The sequence below is a fragment of the Mustela putorius genome, unplaced genomic scaffold, assembly GCF_011764305.1.
Source record: "Mustela putorius furo isolate JIRA1106 unplaced genomic scaffold, ASM1176430v1.1 tig00003983_pilon_pilon_pilon, whole genome shotgun sequence".
In the NCBI taxonomy this organism is placed as follows: Eukaryota; Metazoa; Chordata; class Mammalia; order Carnivora; family Mustelidae; genus Mustela; species Mustela putorius.
In genome coordinates this window covers 20211912-20229327 of record NW_025422123.1, presented here as the reverse complement: position 1 = coordinate 20229327, position 17416 = coordinate 20211912, and the positions used below count along the sequence as shown (strand labels likewise).

The 17416-nt window shown below is 36.4% G+C and overlaps 1 protein-coding gene across 3 annotated transcripts in view; it reads right to left on the bottom strand.

Annotated features, from left to right (window-relative positions):
• LOC101687967 (muscular LMNA interacting protein) overlaps positions 1–17416 on the bottom strand; it is a 251035-nt gene that overhangs the window by 32036 nt on the left and 201583 nt on the right. For all 3 annotated transcript variants that reach the window (XM_004771848.3, XM_004771849.3, XM_004771850.3), the window contains one exon: positions 3474–3680. In XM_004771848.3, the coding sequence (XP_004771905.1) occupies positions 3474–3680 (207 nt within the window). The remainder of the gene's footprint in view (positions 1–3473; positions 3681–17416) is intronic.

Genomic DNA, 17416 nt, shown 5'->3' with positions numbered 1-17416 from the left:
ATTAATGACAGAAGAAGGAACGCCAGAACAGAACTAGTTTGAGGCAAAATGAATGATGAGTTTGAGGTGACAACATGACATCCTAGGGGAAGTGACAAGTGAGCAACTGAAGATATAAAACTAGATGATGGAGGAGAAACAGAATCGGAAATGTGGATTTGAGAATTATCAGTCCTAAGGTAATCATAGAAGTCTCTGAGTGGGTGAGTATCTGAAGGGAGGCAAAGAGGGAAAAGAGGAAGAAGTGTCCAGAAAGAAAACAAAGAAAGAGCAGTCAGGGAGTCGGAATGTGCCTTTGATCCCAAGAGCAGGGTGGGGAGGGAGATTCAAGAGCACATGATCAACCGTGTCAGTTCCTGCAAGGGATAAAAGAGAGGACTCGGGAAATTCAGCTGAGTTTGCTGACAGGCAGCTAACCTCGAGAGAGCAATCTCAGGAGAGTGGTTGAGGCAAAAAGACAGAATGCTTTCAAGAATGGGCTAAAGCGTGAGTTTATAGAGGGAGGATAAAGATAATGACTATTGATCACTTTGAGAGAGAGAAAGTCTTGAAATTACTAGGCTTGCAGCACTATCAAGGAAAAGGAGAGAGACAGCTCATTTTGTCTTTTTTTTAACTTTCTTTTTGAGGTTTCTGCGAGGAGGAGGGATCCAACACAAAAAAGGACAAATGATTCCAGAGAACGCTGGGAATGACACTTCAGAAAGACTTATTAATCATAAGATCTAACTCTTACATGGTTCCTGTAACGTTCAAGGCACTATTCTAAGTGCTTTTTACATATTAATACATCCTAATCTCATAATACTCTACTAAGGTGGGTAGTATTGTCATGCCCCCTGATAGGTGAATCAATGGAGGCATGCAGAACCTAAATGACTTACCCAAAATCACCCTCTGGAAGGAGTAGGGTCAAGTAATGAACCTAGACCCAGCTGTCAAGAGACCTCATGCTCTTAACCATATGTCTCTATTACTTTGAAGGATTAAAGAAATAAGTAACAGTAATAACTCCCTTCTTGAGACCTGGAGAAAAAAAAAAGGATCTCCTGATTTATTACAAGATGGAAAGGGAAGTCCCTGAGCATCATCACGTATGATATGACATCATATGACAGAGCTCTATCTTGCAAGTAAGAGAAGAGGGTAGGGATTAAGGTGAAGATAGAGGACACACAGAGTCTGATAAAGATTTAGAAAAAAAGAGCACACACTACAGATTCAACAGAAGGATAATAAAACCTGTTAAACACCTACTATAGTTCTGGTTGGTGAGGGACTATCAAAGACAGTTAACTCAAGTTCAGTGTGGCTCTCTAGGGGTAATTATGGGACAATTTGAATTGGGAGATGAGCCTAGTAGGGAAAGCTGTAAACTATGTCTGGCATTGATGTTAGAGTAATGGAGAGAATTTAGATTATGTTTTACAGTTCCAAACAAGAAGCTATTTCAAATAAAAAAAGCCAAGTCCTGAAACCCAGTATGCTACTGGTTCTGTATTCATAACACAAGGTTTATAGACATAGATATCAACTTGGGTCATCTGTATGTTTTAATGGGAGCAGTTTAAGTACAAGACTATTGAGTGTTCTGAATCTTTCATTAAGAAATATTGTCTTACATTACTATAATTATTATTATTATTTCTGATATGAACGTTTCTTTTTTCAGTAACCATAAATCACAGACTCTGAAAGACAAAATATATTATGAGGATTGTGTTAACTGAAAATAGTTGTCCAACCTCACATCACTTTTATATATTGTTCTCCACAGCCTGATCAAATTCAGATGAAAATGTCAATGAAATACTGACTCTACCCTTGAACATCTGTGAAGAAATTTCTGTTTCTAGGAAACATTACCAAAATATCAAAAAACAAGCTACTTAATGCAATTGATATATAGAAAATACAATTATAATCTTCTCATAGATGACGATTCGTAAGAATCTGGTTATGTTATTTTCAGAATCACTGACTTTATTAAATAGCTAAATGGATTTCATATATGTTGGCAAGGATTAAATCAGGAAAAATTTCAAAGAACCTAAAATCATTTAAAATGTTAACACTTTGTTTGAAATGCTGCTTTTTCTCTAAACCAAAAATAAGAAACAAAAGTCATATAAAAATGTCATCCTGAACTTTGCCCAAAAATATTCTGTTTGCAGAAAATGGATATTTTAAAGGTTTAACTCAGGGCTGATCCCCAATATGATAGATGCTATTACATATGAAAAATAAAATATTCTTCATATAATAATATTCACTTCTTAGATGACTGTCTTTAGATTGAGTTTATGAGCATTTTCTCAAAAAAAAAAAAATTGGAGGGACCAAGGGATATTGTACAACTACATGCTGGAACATTCTGATTCTGGCCTTTATTCGTTTCCAAGTACAGAGGTATATTCCATTGATATAGAGAATTTTCAAAATAAATGTTTTTAAACTTTTGAGTTAAAAAATAATAACTCCAGGTTGAGTTTAACTAATTAATTCTGTTGTGAAATTTTCAGAAACTGAAAGTCTGTAATAGGATGACCTTATGGTAATGCTCAGAAGAACAAAGGGCACTTGCACATAAGCTTTATGTGGTAGTATTAGCCTCTTGCTTCTAGTAGAATATTTATGATTGCATTCCAAAGCCAACTATAAATACTTTTTTCACTTAAAATATGCATTTAAGATATCTAAAAAGATATAATTTGTATAAATATATAATGTATATTAAAACATTTAAATAATTATATATAAATTGTATCATAAATATAATACTATAATAAAATATTGATATAGTAAATATTTAATATGTATAACTATATTATATATAAGATATCTATAATATATACGTTTTCTTTGGGGTAACGAACACCTCATTTTACATATCCCTTCACTATACATAATGAGGCAGATAGACACATTTTAAAATAAAATATTAATAGCATAAGGTATAAAACTGTTGAATCACTATGTAGTACACCTGAAGCTACTGTAACATTGTGCCAACTATACTCAAAAAATAAAATGAAATAAAATGAGATGTTAATATTATTTTACAGATATTTGTAGACATTCTAAGAATTTCTTTGCTCATTGACTTCAACAGGAAATGCCTCCTCATTAAGGCACTATAATTTAGAGACGCTTTTTAAAGAACATTGAACTGAAACTTGAAGATAAATTAATAATGCTATCTTGTAAGGTTTTGGAAAATTTCTTGGGATTTCCACTTGGGGGTTAGAACAGGAAACAGTAAGGAATGCAAATCAGGAAATGATTTTGAAAGCAAATATAGATATTGAATAAGTTCTCAAGGTTAATTACTATCTTTTTGTAAGGACATGGGTTCTAACACAAATATTTAATATTCTTAATATATATGTTTCCTCTATGCTTAAGTTTTAAAAGTTAAGCATAAAGAAGCTTCCCAGCGCAGAACAATTCCCACCTCAGCAGGGAATTCTCACCTTATTATATGTGTTGCCGCTAAACAAGGTGTGAGAATCCCCCTGTTCATCACTCAGTGAGAAGGAGGACAAATGACTGAAAGGTCCTGGGGTAAGGCAGTCAGCATGGGAGAGGGTCTGTGGAGGCAGCAGGGACTGAGCAGGAGGATAGAGTCTAGTCTGATATAAAGGGTGGAGAGAAACAGGCTTGGGAGGAACTGTCACATCCTGGGAAGAAGAAAAGCATAGAGAGCATGTTAGTGGACGAAAGTCAAGCTCACCTGGAATTAAGTCTAAACATTATAGACTTTACGTCAGAATCTCTTACTAGTAAGAAGGAAGCCTCTGCTCGCACTTGGGCCCCTCACAACACACCCCTTTCATGGTGTATTGTCTCTTTCAGAAATTCCTGTCAGTCTCCCTTCTCCAGCCTCCTCCGCAGAAACCACCACCTGAAGGGTGTCAAGATTGTTATTTTTCAAAGTGTTGAGAGGAGAAATGTTTAAGGAAGGTGAGCATCCATTCCAAAGGTGATAGGATGAGATCAGAAAAGGCTTTGTGGAAGAGGACAGTAACAATGGAAATGAATCAAAGAGTGCTTGTGATTTGGGGTGGAAGAAATGGGGGCGATGGGAGGTCATCACAGAGGATATCAGCGTGCAAGCAGCAGGGCCAAAGCATCGGTTTAATTCGTGGCACCGTTAAGTTGTGAAGCTGGGCTGAGTGAGGGCAAGGGATCAAGGAGAGGTAGGTCTGGAGAGACACATGAGGTTTTCAATCCAGGCAGTGTGTTCCTTTGGAGAGAAACTGGAGAGAGCACACAGAGGAGTTACAGTGTAGAGAGGAGAGGGAAGGAGGCCTTCCCTAGGGTGGGTCTTGAACCTGGAAAAACGGGTGAATGCCAAAGACTTTGAGGAAGGAGGACCCACAGTATGAAGCCAGGAATGGGGGCAAGAAAGCCACGAGAGTGGGAAGTCTTGAGCATATAAAGAAAAGCTCCAAAAAGGGCCTGTCTACATAAATATCTATGAAAGACAGGGCTACTTTTTCAGATATATCATCTCTTCTATTTCTGAAACTTTTAATGTAGCGAAATAAATCAACAGTGATTATCCTGTAATAAAACCCCTTAGGACATGAATCTTATAAAATGAAACCTTTATTCACCTCTGTGGCCTCAGAGTCAAGTGCAACATGTAATATAGTAGACGCTTAATGCATTAATGACTGAAATTTCAGAGGAATATTATATTTTCTGTGAGTTCAATACTGTATTCTATTATTTCTTTGCTCCATAAGCAATGGACTAATAATATACTTGGTTTTGTGCAAAATGGAAATTTAGTACGAAATAATACACATTGATCAAAATTGTATTTAGCAAGCAAGTAAATTCCACTTTAAAACTGCACATTTAATATATTTTTTTTGTTGGTTTTTTTTTGGTTTTTTTTTTTTACTTTTAATTTTTTATTTTTTATAAACATATATTTTTATCCCCAGGGGTACAGGTCTGTGTTAATGCAAATTTGGGGGGGCACCTGGGTGGCTCAGTGGGTTAAAGCCTCTGCCTTTGGCTCAGGTCATGATTCCAGGGCCCTGGGATGGAGCCCCACATGGGGCTCTCTGCTCAGCAGGGAGCCTGTTTCCTCCTCTCTCTCTGTCTGCCTGCCTCTCTGCTTACTTGTGATCTCTGTCTGTCAAATAAATAAATAAATAAATCTTTAATATTTTTAAAGTAAATTTAATTCATTTTACCAATACTATGTATTTTTCAGCCACTGATTGTCTTTCTAAAGTGTACACTGAACAAGTTTGCTCTATTGGTAGATGTCTTTTTTTTTTAAGATTTTATTTATTTATTTGACAGACAGAGATCACAAGTAGGCAGAGAGGCAGGCAAAAAGAGGAAGGGAAGCAGGCTCCCTGCTGATCAGAGAGCCCCATGTGGGGCTCCATCCCAGGGCCCTGGAATCATGACCTGAGCCAAAGGTAGAGGCTTTAACCCACTGAGCCACCCACGCACCCCTTTTCTCTTTTTTTTAAGCATTAGATTCAAAACTCAGAAAATTTAAGCAGGTTAGAAAATTATAATTCTAGACCTTTTAAGTTTGTAGAAATGAGAGATTATTATAAGCCTCTGTATCTTGAAATGGTAACTAACTGGTTTCTTGTTTGTGCTGCAAGTGTTAATTTTACATATCAAGCAAATACAAATAATTTTACACATGCACACGATAAGCACACATTATTATTATAAAAAGCATCCAATTTGCAATATTCTGCATCTCATTTGTTTGTATTTTTCACCCATTTAACAATATCTTTGGAATATTTCTATGTCAGAACATGAAAGATGTGGATTTCCTAGCAAGACACATTACCGAGTTATCTCACGGATATAATTGTCATTCAATTGATTCTTTTGGAAACTCTAGGTATATCACCCAAAATATCAAATATTTAATGGCATGATAAATTTACCTCCTCTTTGCCAGTTTTCATACTTTTAATTCCTTCCATTCCATTGGCCCCTGCCACTAACATTATTAAATAATGGTCACATTATCGTGCACCTTGAAGGGAACACTTTTAGTGTTTTCCCATTAAAGATGGCTTTTAGATTGAAATATATTCTAATTTTGTTTTATTTCTCAATCAATGATTTCATTATTTTATCAACAGCTCATTACAATTCTTAATCAGTGTGGAAACTGATTGATTTGAGAACTGAGTAGCAAACACAAAGACTAGGTGTGTAAGGAAAAGGTAGCTTTGTTACTGACAGTTGACAGCGATTAGGAAAAGGTGAGCGGAACAGTTTCTGGTTGATGTTTGGCTTCAGCTTTTCTGGGAGGGTTCAAGAACCCATTCTGAGGACTTCAGAAGCCAAGACTGTAGTGATCCAGGGGCAACAGAAGATTCCCTAGATGGGGGACTCGGGCAGGGCTAAGGTCTAACCAATCAGACAGAAAATGTTTCATATTTCTGTGCTCTCTGTAGCCAACTTTCCTATCTCAGGAGCTGGTCAACCCTGGACACTTCTGTGGATCAGAGAGGTTCCCCGGCTATTCCAGGGAGCTCAGCAGGGAGGGAAGAGCAGAATCGCAGAATCCTATCAGCATTTGGACAGGCTATAGAGAGATAGGGTTCCAGCTAGGATCACTTTGCTTAATAATATGGTACAAAGTTGAAAGACTTCTTGGTGGTGACCGCCTTGACATAAATGTCACCTGAGGCACCTGTTCTGATCTGTGCTAGTTTTCTTCTATGCTTCCTATAAGCCATTAGGCTGTGACTCTCTTTACCATCATCTTGGAAATTTTCTTTGCCTGTCTCTTATGTTCCATCTCCCGCCTCCCGTATGCCATGTCTTCCGTGGTTCTCTTTTGTATCTATTGGGCCCTAGAGAAGTTTCCTGGGGGGAAATGGAGTATTAGAAGAAAAATTTTGACCTTTGCATGTTGAAAATTTTGTTCTGCCCTTACATTTAATTGTTCCAGTTTTCTTTTGTCAATTCTTATAAATTCATTTCCCTTGCTTTCCTTATGCACAGGATATGTTATTGTTCTTAAATTTTCAAAATCAAATATTTAATTCACTTGTTTGTATTCTCATATTCATTCATTAACCATATTTAGAGTCATGAGTTTTCTTCCAGATACTATTTTGACTGTATTCCATAATTTCTAATAGATAATAGTTTCATTATTTTTTTTCTTCCAAGTAGAAATTTTATTTTGAATTTCCTCTTTAATCAAAAATTTGTTGAAAAGCACATTTTTCAATATGCAGGTAGCAAGGAAGGCCAAATAGTCCCAATGCATATGGAAGTTTGTTACTTTTCAAAATATTTTGCCAGAAGATAACTTGAGAAGCTCCAAGTGAATCAAAAGATATTCTTGGTCCTTCTCTATCTCATTATTATAAAAATACACACGCACGCACACACCCATCTTTATTCCTATGTTTTTATTACTACATCTAGGAATCTTGACCATATACAAATGTAATATACATAACGGGCCCTTTCTATATACTGTGTGTGTGTGTGTGTGTGTGTGTGTGTGTGTATGTATACGCATCTACAATGACTTTGTCATCAGAGCTTATCTATGGATGTCGATGTACCTTCAGCCTCACACCCACAATTATTTTACATATTTTACTGCCGATTATACCTTCACAATTTTCTCACAAAATTGTAATTTGATATAAAGAAGTCCCTTATTTTATTTTATTTTTTTTTAAAGATTTTATTTATTTGACAGAGAGATCACAAGCAGGCAGAGAGGCAGACAGAGAGAGAGTGAGAAGCAGACTCCCCGCTGAGCAGAGAGCCCGATGCGGGGCTTGATCCCAGGACCCTGAGATCATGACCCGAGCCGAAGGCAGCGGCTTAACCCACTGAGCCACTCAGGCGCCCCAAGAAGTCCCTTATTTTAAGGAATAAATTTTCCCTAACTTATTTCTCTTCTAAATCCCCAAAATGTCACTCATTGTAGATTTCATGTGTAAAACACAAATGCCATACACTGAAACTATTTTAAATCTGTGTTTTAATTTAACTGCATTATAAAACTGCAATACGGTGTGATTGCTCACTATGTCCTGTTTTAAATATTCAGATATGTTTTCAATGTACTTCATAATGGTGTCTGATACAAAGGAATGAATTTCAGTTCATTATTCTATTGTTTTCTATGTATTACTTTATAGTGTTTTCTGCAGCAGGAAGAACATGTGTGTTTCCAATTAAATTGGGTTTTTAATTTTTCCTTTATGAATATTCTTCAAAAAAGATATTTATCATTGACTTCAGCAAAATGTTAAACATTATAATATTGAGTACCTCACGTCTTTAAACATTACTAAAGTTGCAAAGCATCACCAGGTCCTGGATGCCTACTTTGTAAATATCTTATGATGCCACAATGCAATTATTAGTTAAAACTCAAGGTAAAACTATAAATATAGGGCTAGGTATACTAATATGAATGATGAATTAACAATATGGCTGTTAACAAGCTTATACTAGATATAGGTCTTACATCATCACTGTCATTTCTTGTTATTTATTCCTATATTAGTAGTGGCACGCTCAATCCAGACTATTTTGCAGATGTTTTAAAATAAAGCCCCTTGTTCATTTTATGTGGATTATTTTAATTAAAAATAGTTATGTGATAAATCATACATCCGACTGGGCACATGATCTTCAACCAAGGAGAAAAGGCTTAAGGAGTAGCCAGCTGAGGGCTCTCTGTTCACTGCACCAAACTGAAGGGCTGGCACTTTCCCAGGAAATCTCACTTAAAATATACATGAGTTGTGACTGTCTAGCACTCAGACTTACAAAGGACACCAGTGTAAATCCATATTAATCAGCAAAGCTTAAAATATTTCTTAGAATTTTAAGTCAGGAGGTGGCCTGCTTTTCCTGTGAGGGTCCACTGAGGATATACAGTAGGCTTTACAAACCCTATGTTCTGTCACTATTACCATGGTAGCATGAAAACAGCCTCCCTCAGACAATACCTTAATGAATACATATAGTCATGTACCAATAAAATATTATTTATAGGAACAGGTGGTCGACCAGATATGGCCAACAGGTAGTAGTGTGAACCCTATCGTACATCAATAAAATCTTCATCATATCTGACCTGTACCCCCCCACCACCCCAAAGAACTATCTTGAGGTAAGTAGGTACTACTTTGGAGATCACTATTCTAAATGATTCCTGGAAATGAACATCATCTACCCTGCTTTCACATCTAATAGATGAATCTTCTAATGTTCTAGTTTTTGAGGGAAGGATAGGGAATCATACAATTGTTTCATACCCCGTTTCTATCAGTGAGCTATGTTATCAAAGCAATCTCTAATAAAATGCTTTAAACTGCTTTTCACTTGCTTGAGAATTGTCTTTTTCAGTACAAAAAATACTTAGGACAAATTTTTCAAAAGAAAATAAGCTTGACTTAGGAGCTTGATTTTTAAAAAGGGATCTTTTATTTGATTATAAGATCATATCCTGAAAAATAAGGAACACAAGAATTTATGAAGTGAGTAATACCTTTGTTCATTATAGAAAATTTTGCAGACAATATGTGGTGAATAAATTAATTTAGTTCTGTTTATTAAGAGAGCTGGAGAAACTGCAGAATTAAGTATTGACAGAGACTTCAGAAAATTAATGCTATAGCCATATCCGCTACATTTACCATTCTAAAAAAAGCCTACTTTCCCTTCAGCCATCAAGTGGAACTATTTAACTTCAAAAGCTGTTTTCACTGCAATACCAAAGGGCATTTTAAGACACTATGGGCTCTTTTCATTAAAGCCTTCACATCTGAGACTCTTTTGTTCCATCCTGGCATTTTAAAGTTACCCCCTTTCCTGTGGTTTGGAAGTGAAGGGTGAAAATCCACTTTCTCTTCGCTCCTGCTGTCCCCACTTCACACCATGCAGTGATTTGTGCCTCTGGAAATGCAGAGCATCACCAGGTGAAATTACTGGAGCCCTTTTTTATTTTTTAAGATTTTATTTATTTATTTAACAGAGAGATACACAGCAAGAGAAGGAACACAAGCAGGGGCAGTGGGAGAGGGAGAAGTAGGCTTCCTGCCAAGCAGGGAGCCCGATGTGGGACTAGATGCCGAACTAGATCCCCGGACCCTGGGATCGTGACCTGAGGGGAAGGCAGACGCTTAATGACTGAGCCACCCAGGCGCCCCTGGAATAGCTTCTTGTTTATCAGCCCTTATTCTGGAGGATCTATATGCATTTTAAAAACAGATAGACATAGTTTATGCCACACTTACCTATTTCAAATTCTTATTTGAACCAAAAAATGCAAACATGTGAAGTATGAAAAGAAATAGCATATGCTTAGCTTTTCCAAATCCCCTTCACCCCAAAAAGTTTTTAAATGATTCAAATACAATTTGCAAGATAGGCTTTGGATTAGTTAGGGGTTAGCGTTTGTGGTTGTCTAACAGCAAACCTTAAAGAGCAGATGCCCCTGGGAAGGTAGTGTGATGGCAACATGCTCAAGGGAAAGAAAGAGAAAATATGTCATAATCAACCACAGTGGGTGCTAGAAGGTTAAAATGCCCAATTTTGTTTTTCTATGCATAGAGTTTAATTATCTTAGGGTGCCACCAGACATGTATTTGGTAAAGAGGTGTCACCAGACATGCATTGAAGAAGTCAAAAAACAACATAGAAAAGAGACTTCTGTGATTTCTCATAACAGTGGGGAGGAGAGAACATATTTGATATCATCTTAGCAAGGGATCAAACCCTTTCTTCCAAAATTACAGTGATTTTAAAGGAAATGATAACAATAAACATTTCAAATGTGTATTCCCTTTCAAGTGTCCAAAGCCCTTTTGCGGTGACTATTTTGTATAATCACAAATGGGTATCAGTATGGGTACCATTAGAAATGGGATGAGTAGTCCCATCTTTTTCTAGGATAAAAATTAAGTTCAGAGTTCCCAGGCTCACACAGAATCCATGTTCTTTCCACCGCATTCTATCGCAAGGTTTCTCTCCTTTGCAGGAAGCAGAAGAATCAAAGACTCCAGTAAACAGCAGTCACAGAGAGTCCCTTAAAGGATCAGAGGACCAGAGAACTGGGCCATGGTGTGTGTAGCTCAAGTGTGTAGTGGACAGTTTCACACGAGGAAGTAGAGAAGATTACAGGGAAAGTTAAGATTGACAGAAAGAGACCAAGGTCCAAAATAAGTAGAAATCACTAGAACCTAAGCTTTATGAGGGCAGGGATACTGTCTGCTCAATTTCCAGCAGAGTCACCCATATATGTTGCAGGGCTTGGCACACAATCGTTAAAGGGTTGAATGCTAGGAGTAGAGAGAAAGGAATGAGCATGGAGGGAAGCAGCAATGCCACTCATCACGAACATCAGGAAACCATAGCACTGAGGAGACCACTTACCAGGGAATAGGGACTATTTGTTTCGATTTTGACCTACACAGTAGATTACAAGACTTTCCATCTCCCCAAACATTATGTCCTGAGCAACACTTGCTCCTTTCCTTTTTTGAATCATCTAAGGATGAGAACTATCAACCAATAATATTTAAATATTTAATAACATTTATTATTATATTCCAATAGTATTTACAAACATAAATACAGAATTGTAGGGTAAGAGGGCACCATGAAAAGTATTTTGTACAATGCCCTCTTTTTGCAGCTATGTAATAAGGTTCCGGATCAGGAAGGACTTCATCAAACAACAGGCATTTTTCATACCGCTGCCTGACATTCAAATATTTCTCTTAAAAAAAAATTCTTTTTTAGTTGATTCTCCTGAAACCTGACTATTGGGGAAATACAAGAATGAAGGTAAAATGTATAGGAAATTGGGGAAGCCATAACTTTGCTGAAATATCTAGTGCCAATGAAAATGCATGCCCTTTAATAAATGGGGGTATGGCTAGAAGCTATTTGGAATGTGGGGAAATCCCATCAATGGAGGCTTTCTTACCTCCTTTATACAAATCAAAAAGGGAAAAGTTCTTAGTTAAGGCACAAAAAGAAGATACCTAGTCAGTGTCGGTTGAACTGAAATGCTGTTGTGCAGTGGTAGCATTGAGCTTCATTAGTTTAATGTTGTTGGAGCTGGAAGGGAGCCAAGAAATGCTGTAGTCCAGGATTTCTCAACTCCAGCACTACTGACATTTCAGGCTGTATAATTCAGCATTATGCAAGACTGCCCCATACATTGCTTAGAGGCCAGCATTCCTGGCCTCTACCCACTAGATGCCAGTGGCATCCTCAGTTATGACAACCAATAATGTTTGGGCCAACATCACCCCAGTTGAAAACCCACCAGGCCAGCCCAATTCTCTCACTTCGTTGATGAGGTTCATGGCTCACAAATGCACAGGGTAGAGCTGATTAATCAAGGGTAGAGCTAACTAATCAAGCTTCCGTGACTATGTTCCAGACTTCAGAGTTCTTTCTGAAAAACCAAGCTGCTCTAGTTTTCTTTTGGTTCAAATATACCTCAGAATGAATGAGCTCATCAGATCCTCCCTGGATAGAGGTTCTAAAATTGGGAGGTGAGACTAGCCTGACCCTACAATATTCTGCAAAAGGCCAGTCCTTCCAAAATGCAGTTCAGGAGAGCCTAACATTTCCTGGAAATAGATTAGCCAAAGACTGAAGAAAACACCTCTATTTCCGAACTTACCCAAAGGAATGAATGTCATACAGGCTTGCTTTATTCGAACCGGTAAAATACGTTAAGCCTCTCAACTCTACCAGATAAATATAAGTGACAATCCAGTCCCGGTGAGTTGTTTATTACCGTGCCAAATGCAATTTTCTATTTTCAAGGAAAAATAAAGGTTAAAAAAATATATATATATATATATACACACACGCGCGCGCGCGCGCACACACACACACATAAAGTAAAGGTTAAAATATGTATATGTATGTATGTATGTGTGTGTGTATATATATATGTATATCTATCTATCTATCTATCTCATACCTAAAGGTCCATAAGACAAATTGGTATTTGGATGATCTGACTGCAAGAGATTAAATTTCTCTTCAGATGTCCATATTTGGAGATTAGAACATTAGCTTGAAAAAGTCTGAAAACCTGCCAGCTCTGCGGTCCTTAAGGAATCATCAATTTTGAATTTATAGATTTTACAGATCTTCCTTTCCATGCAGCCTTCGAAATAAATAGAACTACATTTTTGCACTTGTGTAATGTATTCCATACATTTTCTTTTTCCATATATTTACCATAAAGGACCTGCTTCACCAGCTCTTGAGTTTTCCCACGTGCTGGACTTCTCAGGCTGTCTGTGGCTCTTTAATGGAATTCAAAAACCAGTTTATTTACCCCCTTTTTCTCTCTGCTTCATTCTCTCCTATGCATTCTTTTGGTTGCTCCTATCATTTGAATTTGTTGTTCTTCTTGCCCAAATTACCCACCTTTTTTTTTTTTCTTTATCTTGGATCACAGAAAAAAGGTTTCTAAATCTTTCCACATAACTCATCTTCAGACTTATATATTTTGCTGTGACCTTTACATTTGTCAACAAAGTCTGTCTAATCTCACCCACACTTTAAAATAAGTAACAATCTCCCTGCTGCTTAGAGAGTATAATGTGTTTCAAACACATCAATCTTAGCATTTATATTCAAATAGTACATCCGACTTTCACTGTGTCATCCTCTCTGCTTTCTACCTTGAGTCCTCTTCTTATGGGTCAAAGAAAATTATCGTTAGAGAAGAGAAAATCACAAGCCTCTCACTAGGATCGCATTTCCTAAGGATCTTTATTGTTAAATAACAAAGTTTAATCAAGTAAATTTTAAAAATTTACTTGGCTTTATTAAAGGATTCATGAACCTCCAGGAAGTAGAAGAGAGCTCTGAGGAATTAGGAAAATTGGAAGGGTTAGTAGAAGGCTGGGGCAAGACCATTATTAGCAAAAGAAAAGGATTGTTCCAGGGGAGGTAGCTTTGGGAAGGGTGGGGGCAGGTGTCTTATCATGCAGATTATTACCTCCTATTTCTTTGGTGGGCAGGGAATGATAGAAAAACTCTTGACTGACAAGCAAAGACTATATTTCCAGGGGAGGTAGAAACTGCAAATCAATTATGTAACTAAGCACAGGTTCAAGAACTCTAAATGATACCATCTGGGGCCCATGGTTTTGGGTTTTTTTTAAATATCATTAATAACCATAAGTCATTTTAAGGTAGTTGTAGAATTGAAACTGTGTAAGGAAGGAGGAAGGGGAGTATTGTAGACAGTGTCCTGGAAGAACAGGACTAGTTTTACCAAAACTGTCTTAAATGCCATATTGGTACCATCTATAGTTCTATCTACAGGCTGACCTTGACTCAGAGTTCAAATTTGGGGTAGAAATCGGTGAAGTAAAACATAAGAATGTATCATTTTCCTTGCCAAAACAAAACTTTCTAATCTCTAAATAACATTTACTCTGGATATTACTTAAAATATTTTTACACAGCTACCTTCTTTCTTTTGACATTCTAACTGTTATTCAATACTCTTCCAAAGAAACTAATATATGATATTTAATTTTAATAAGACCTTATCTTAAAACTGTAGGATAATTTACATGAGAGCCTCTAAATATGACAGTACCATTCCTCTTAAATAGAGATAGATAGGGACATCATGAGCTAACAAAAAATCAAAGAACACATTTGTATAAAACTTTCAGATTATCATTTTTTCCCTATAAATTAGGATATGGTAAGATACTGCATATTTCCCAATATTTCTTAGGCAACTAATGCTTCAGAGCTTGACTAATTATTGGAATTAATTATTAGAATTCAGTTGCTTAAGTAATTATTAGAATTATTAGAAATAGAATAATGCTATCTATTATGATCCAAGTGACAATGTGTCTTCTTTGTGTGTTTGTTTGCTTGTTTTAAAGCAAGTAAGAATCTCTTCAATATTTTAATGCTATGTAAGGCAAAGGAAGGGGGACAAGAAACTAAGTTTCCCATAGCTTGAAGACAACTGCAACAGAAGATTGAAACTCTGTAGTCCCAGTTCTAATCTTCCAACCTCAATAATTACACAAGGTCATAAGAAAGCTTAACCCCAACCCCAAATAAAAAGAGTGAGATGAAATCTTAAGTCTGAAAAGGTGATCCTATTTGATTATATTCTAGAGAAAAAGCAAATATTGTCTCTACAGGACAATTTCAAAAAAAAAAGAAAAAAGAAAAAAAAACAGTTTATGATGATAAACTATTACATGTGATATCATACCTGTTTATAATAAACTATTACCTATTACACTTAGAGGGAGGAAGGGGGGTGGGAAGGTAGAAGGAAGGAAGGAAATTAAGAAAGGTGGGGAAGGAGAGAGGAAGACAAAAGGAAAAAGGGAAAAAAAAAACTCACAAAGATTTCATTACTCGAATAAACAAAAATAACCTGGCAAAACATGGAGAAACTAAATCTCTGGTCTTAACCCTTCCATAAGAAATGTAACACAAGACATTTCGGTTCTCCCTCCTTAAGACAGTTAGGGAAAACCACTTAATCACTTCTAGACCTAGAAAGGTTAAACATTTTAAGCTGAAAACTACTTCTCAATGAAAGATCAGCACTGATAAGAGATCTTTTTATGACTCTTTTGATTGAGAAACAATTGTTGAAACAGTAGCAATTTATAGCAAAGCCAGAAGTCATTCAGAATAAAAGGCAGTATTGTCAGTTTCACCTATGACAAACATGAATACTTGCTCTGTAATAGTAACATGCCCGTGACACAAGGAAGTGAAGGTGAAGGTGGCAGAAGAAATCTAACTTGATGAATAATGAGACAGAAATCTGAAAGTCACCCACGTAATCATCAAAGTTGAATGTCAAACAATATTTGGTAGTGAATTCAGGTATCTCAGAAAAATCAGAGAAAAGAAAGACTGAAAATATTACCAAAAAAAAAAAAAATCCCCCATAATTGTCCCTTTATATTCTCTGTGAAGTGGTGTGGAGGAAATTCATAAAATGATCATTTTCACACAAAACATCTTCCTTTTCTTATTGAAGTAAATTAGAAAGAAAATAAAATTCAAGAGGCACACGTGCTAGGAAGTGTTATTTCTCACTAAAAAAAAAAAAAAACACCAGGGTAATCAGATGAAATAACAGTATTTCCTCTTTAATTCTGTCCAAATCCTTTCTTTTCATATATTTCTCTAAGGCTTTCAGAAGAAAATGACATATTAATACTTTGGGTTCTATTACTTATTTATAAAGAGGGAAAGAATATTTTATGTAATATTTTATATAACTGAGTTTAGCAATTGCTTTTTTATTAAGTTGACGATCTTAAGTGAAGAGATCACCTTTATCCAATTAGACATACTAACTGACCAGAAAACAATCAATGTATTTTGCCAACTCACAAGTAGTCAGACAAACTAAAAATCAGTGGGCTCTTTAAGTATCTTCATTCTCATTAGTGAATTGATTTTCTAAGCCTCAATGTCTTCTGGATGCCTGTTTGTCCAATCAATTCTGTTAATTACTTTTCAGCTCTGACCTTGGCTGTCTATAGGGTATGCTTCAATGTATATCACCATACTTTCAAATCCAAATGCAAGTGTGAGGATATTTTGCAATAAGTCAACAGGACCACAAATTGATACAATAATGGATTTAAAGGTAATTTCAAAAAAGCATAAGCTTCATTCCAAAGAGTCTTTGTCACAAAATCCATCGAATATAGACGGATGCTTCTTGGCCTATGCCATTTTGATGTAAAAGCTGTTGATTAATAAGTCTCATTTACCTGATTATGCGTTTAGATTCAAACTTTGCTTTTAGTACCCAGAGACGGTCTCCAGGCAAGTGTTCAGTTCATTATCAGTTTAAAAGGCTGCCTGCTTGTATCTTAAGCTACAGTAAATACATTTCCGTCTGGTCTCATCATCTCTAGTGTCTGACATTTTGTAACAGAGAGTTTTGAAATCATATTTTATGGCAGCGAAGCTGTTAGGGGAAATTTATTGACTTAACAATCCCATCCAGCATCTCCTGTCATGTGGAACTGTCCCCAGTACAAGGCAGATTAGTGAATGTGAGCTGCTTCAATTTGGCCCAAGTGTCTGGCTAAAGAATTTTCCATTACATGGGTGGGTGAGATCAACTGAGTTTGGAACCATTCAATTTATTCTGTGGCAGCAGCAAAGGAGACTACAAGAGTGACTAGCGAATTTGAGTACATGCTCTTCTATTCAAGTTTTGATGAAGTAGCAACACTGAGATTATAAACTGTTATTACTCAATTTATATTTTAAGTAGAGCTAAGCATCTGCACTGTCTGATGTCTTTCTCCCTGGCAGATTCTGGACACGGAGATGGTAGTTAGAACTCCACATAGAGAGACTAGTTCATAGTATATGT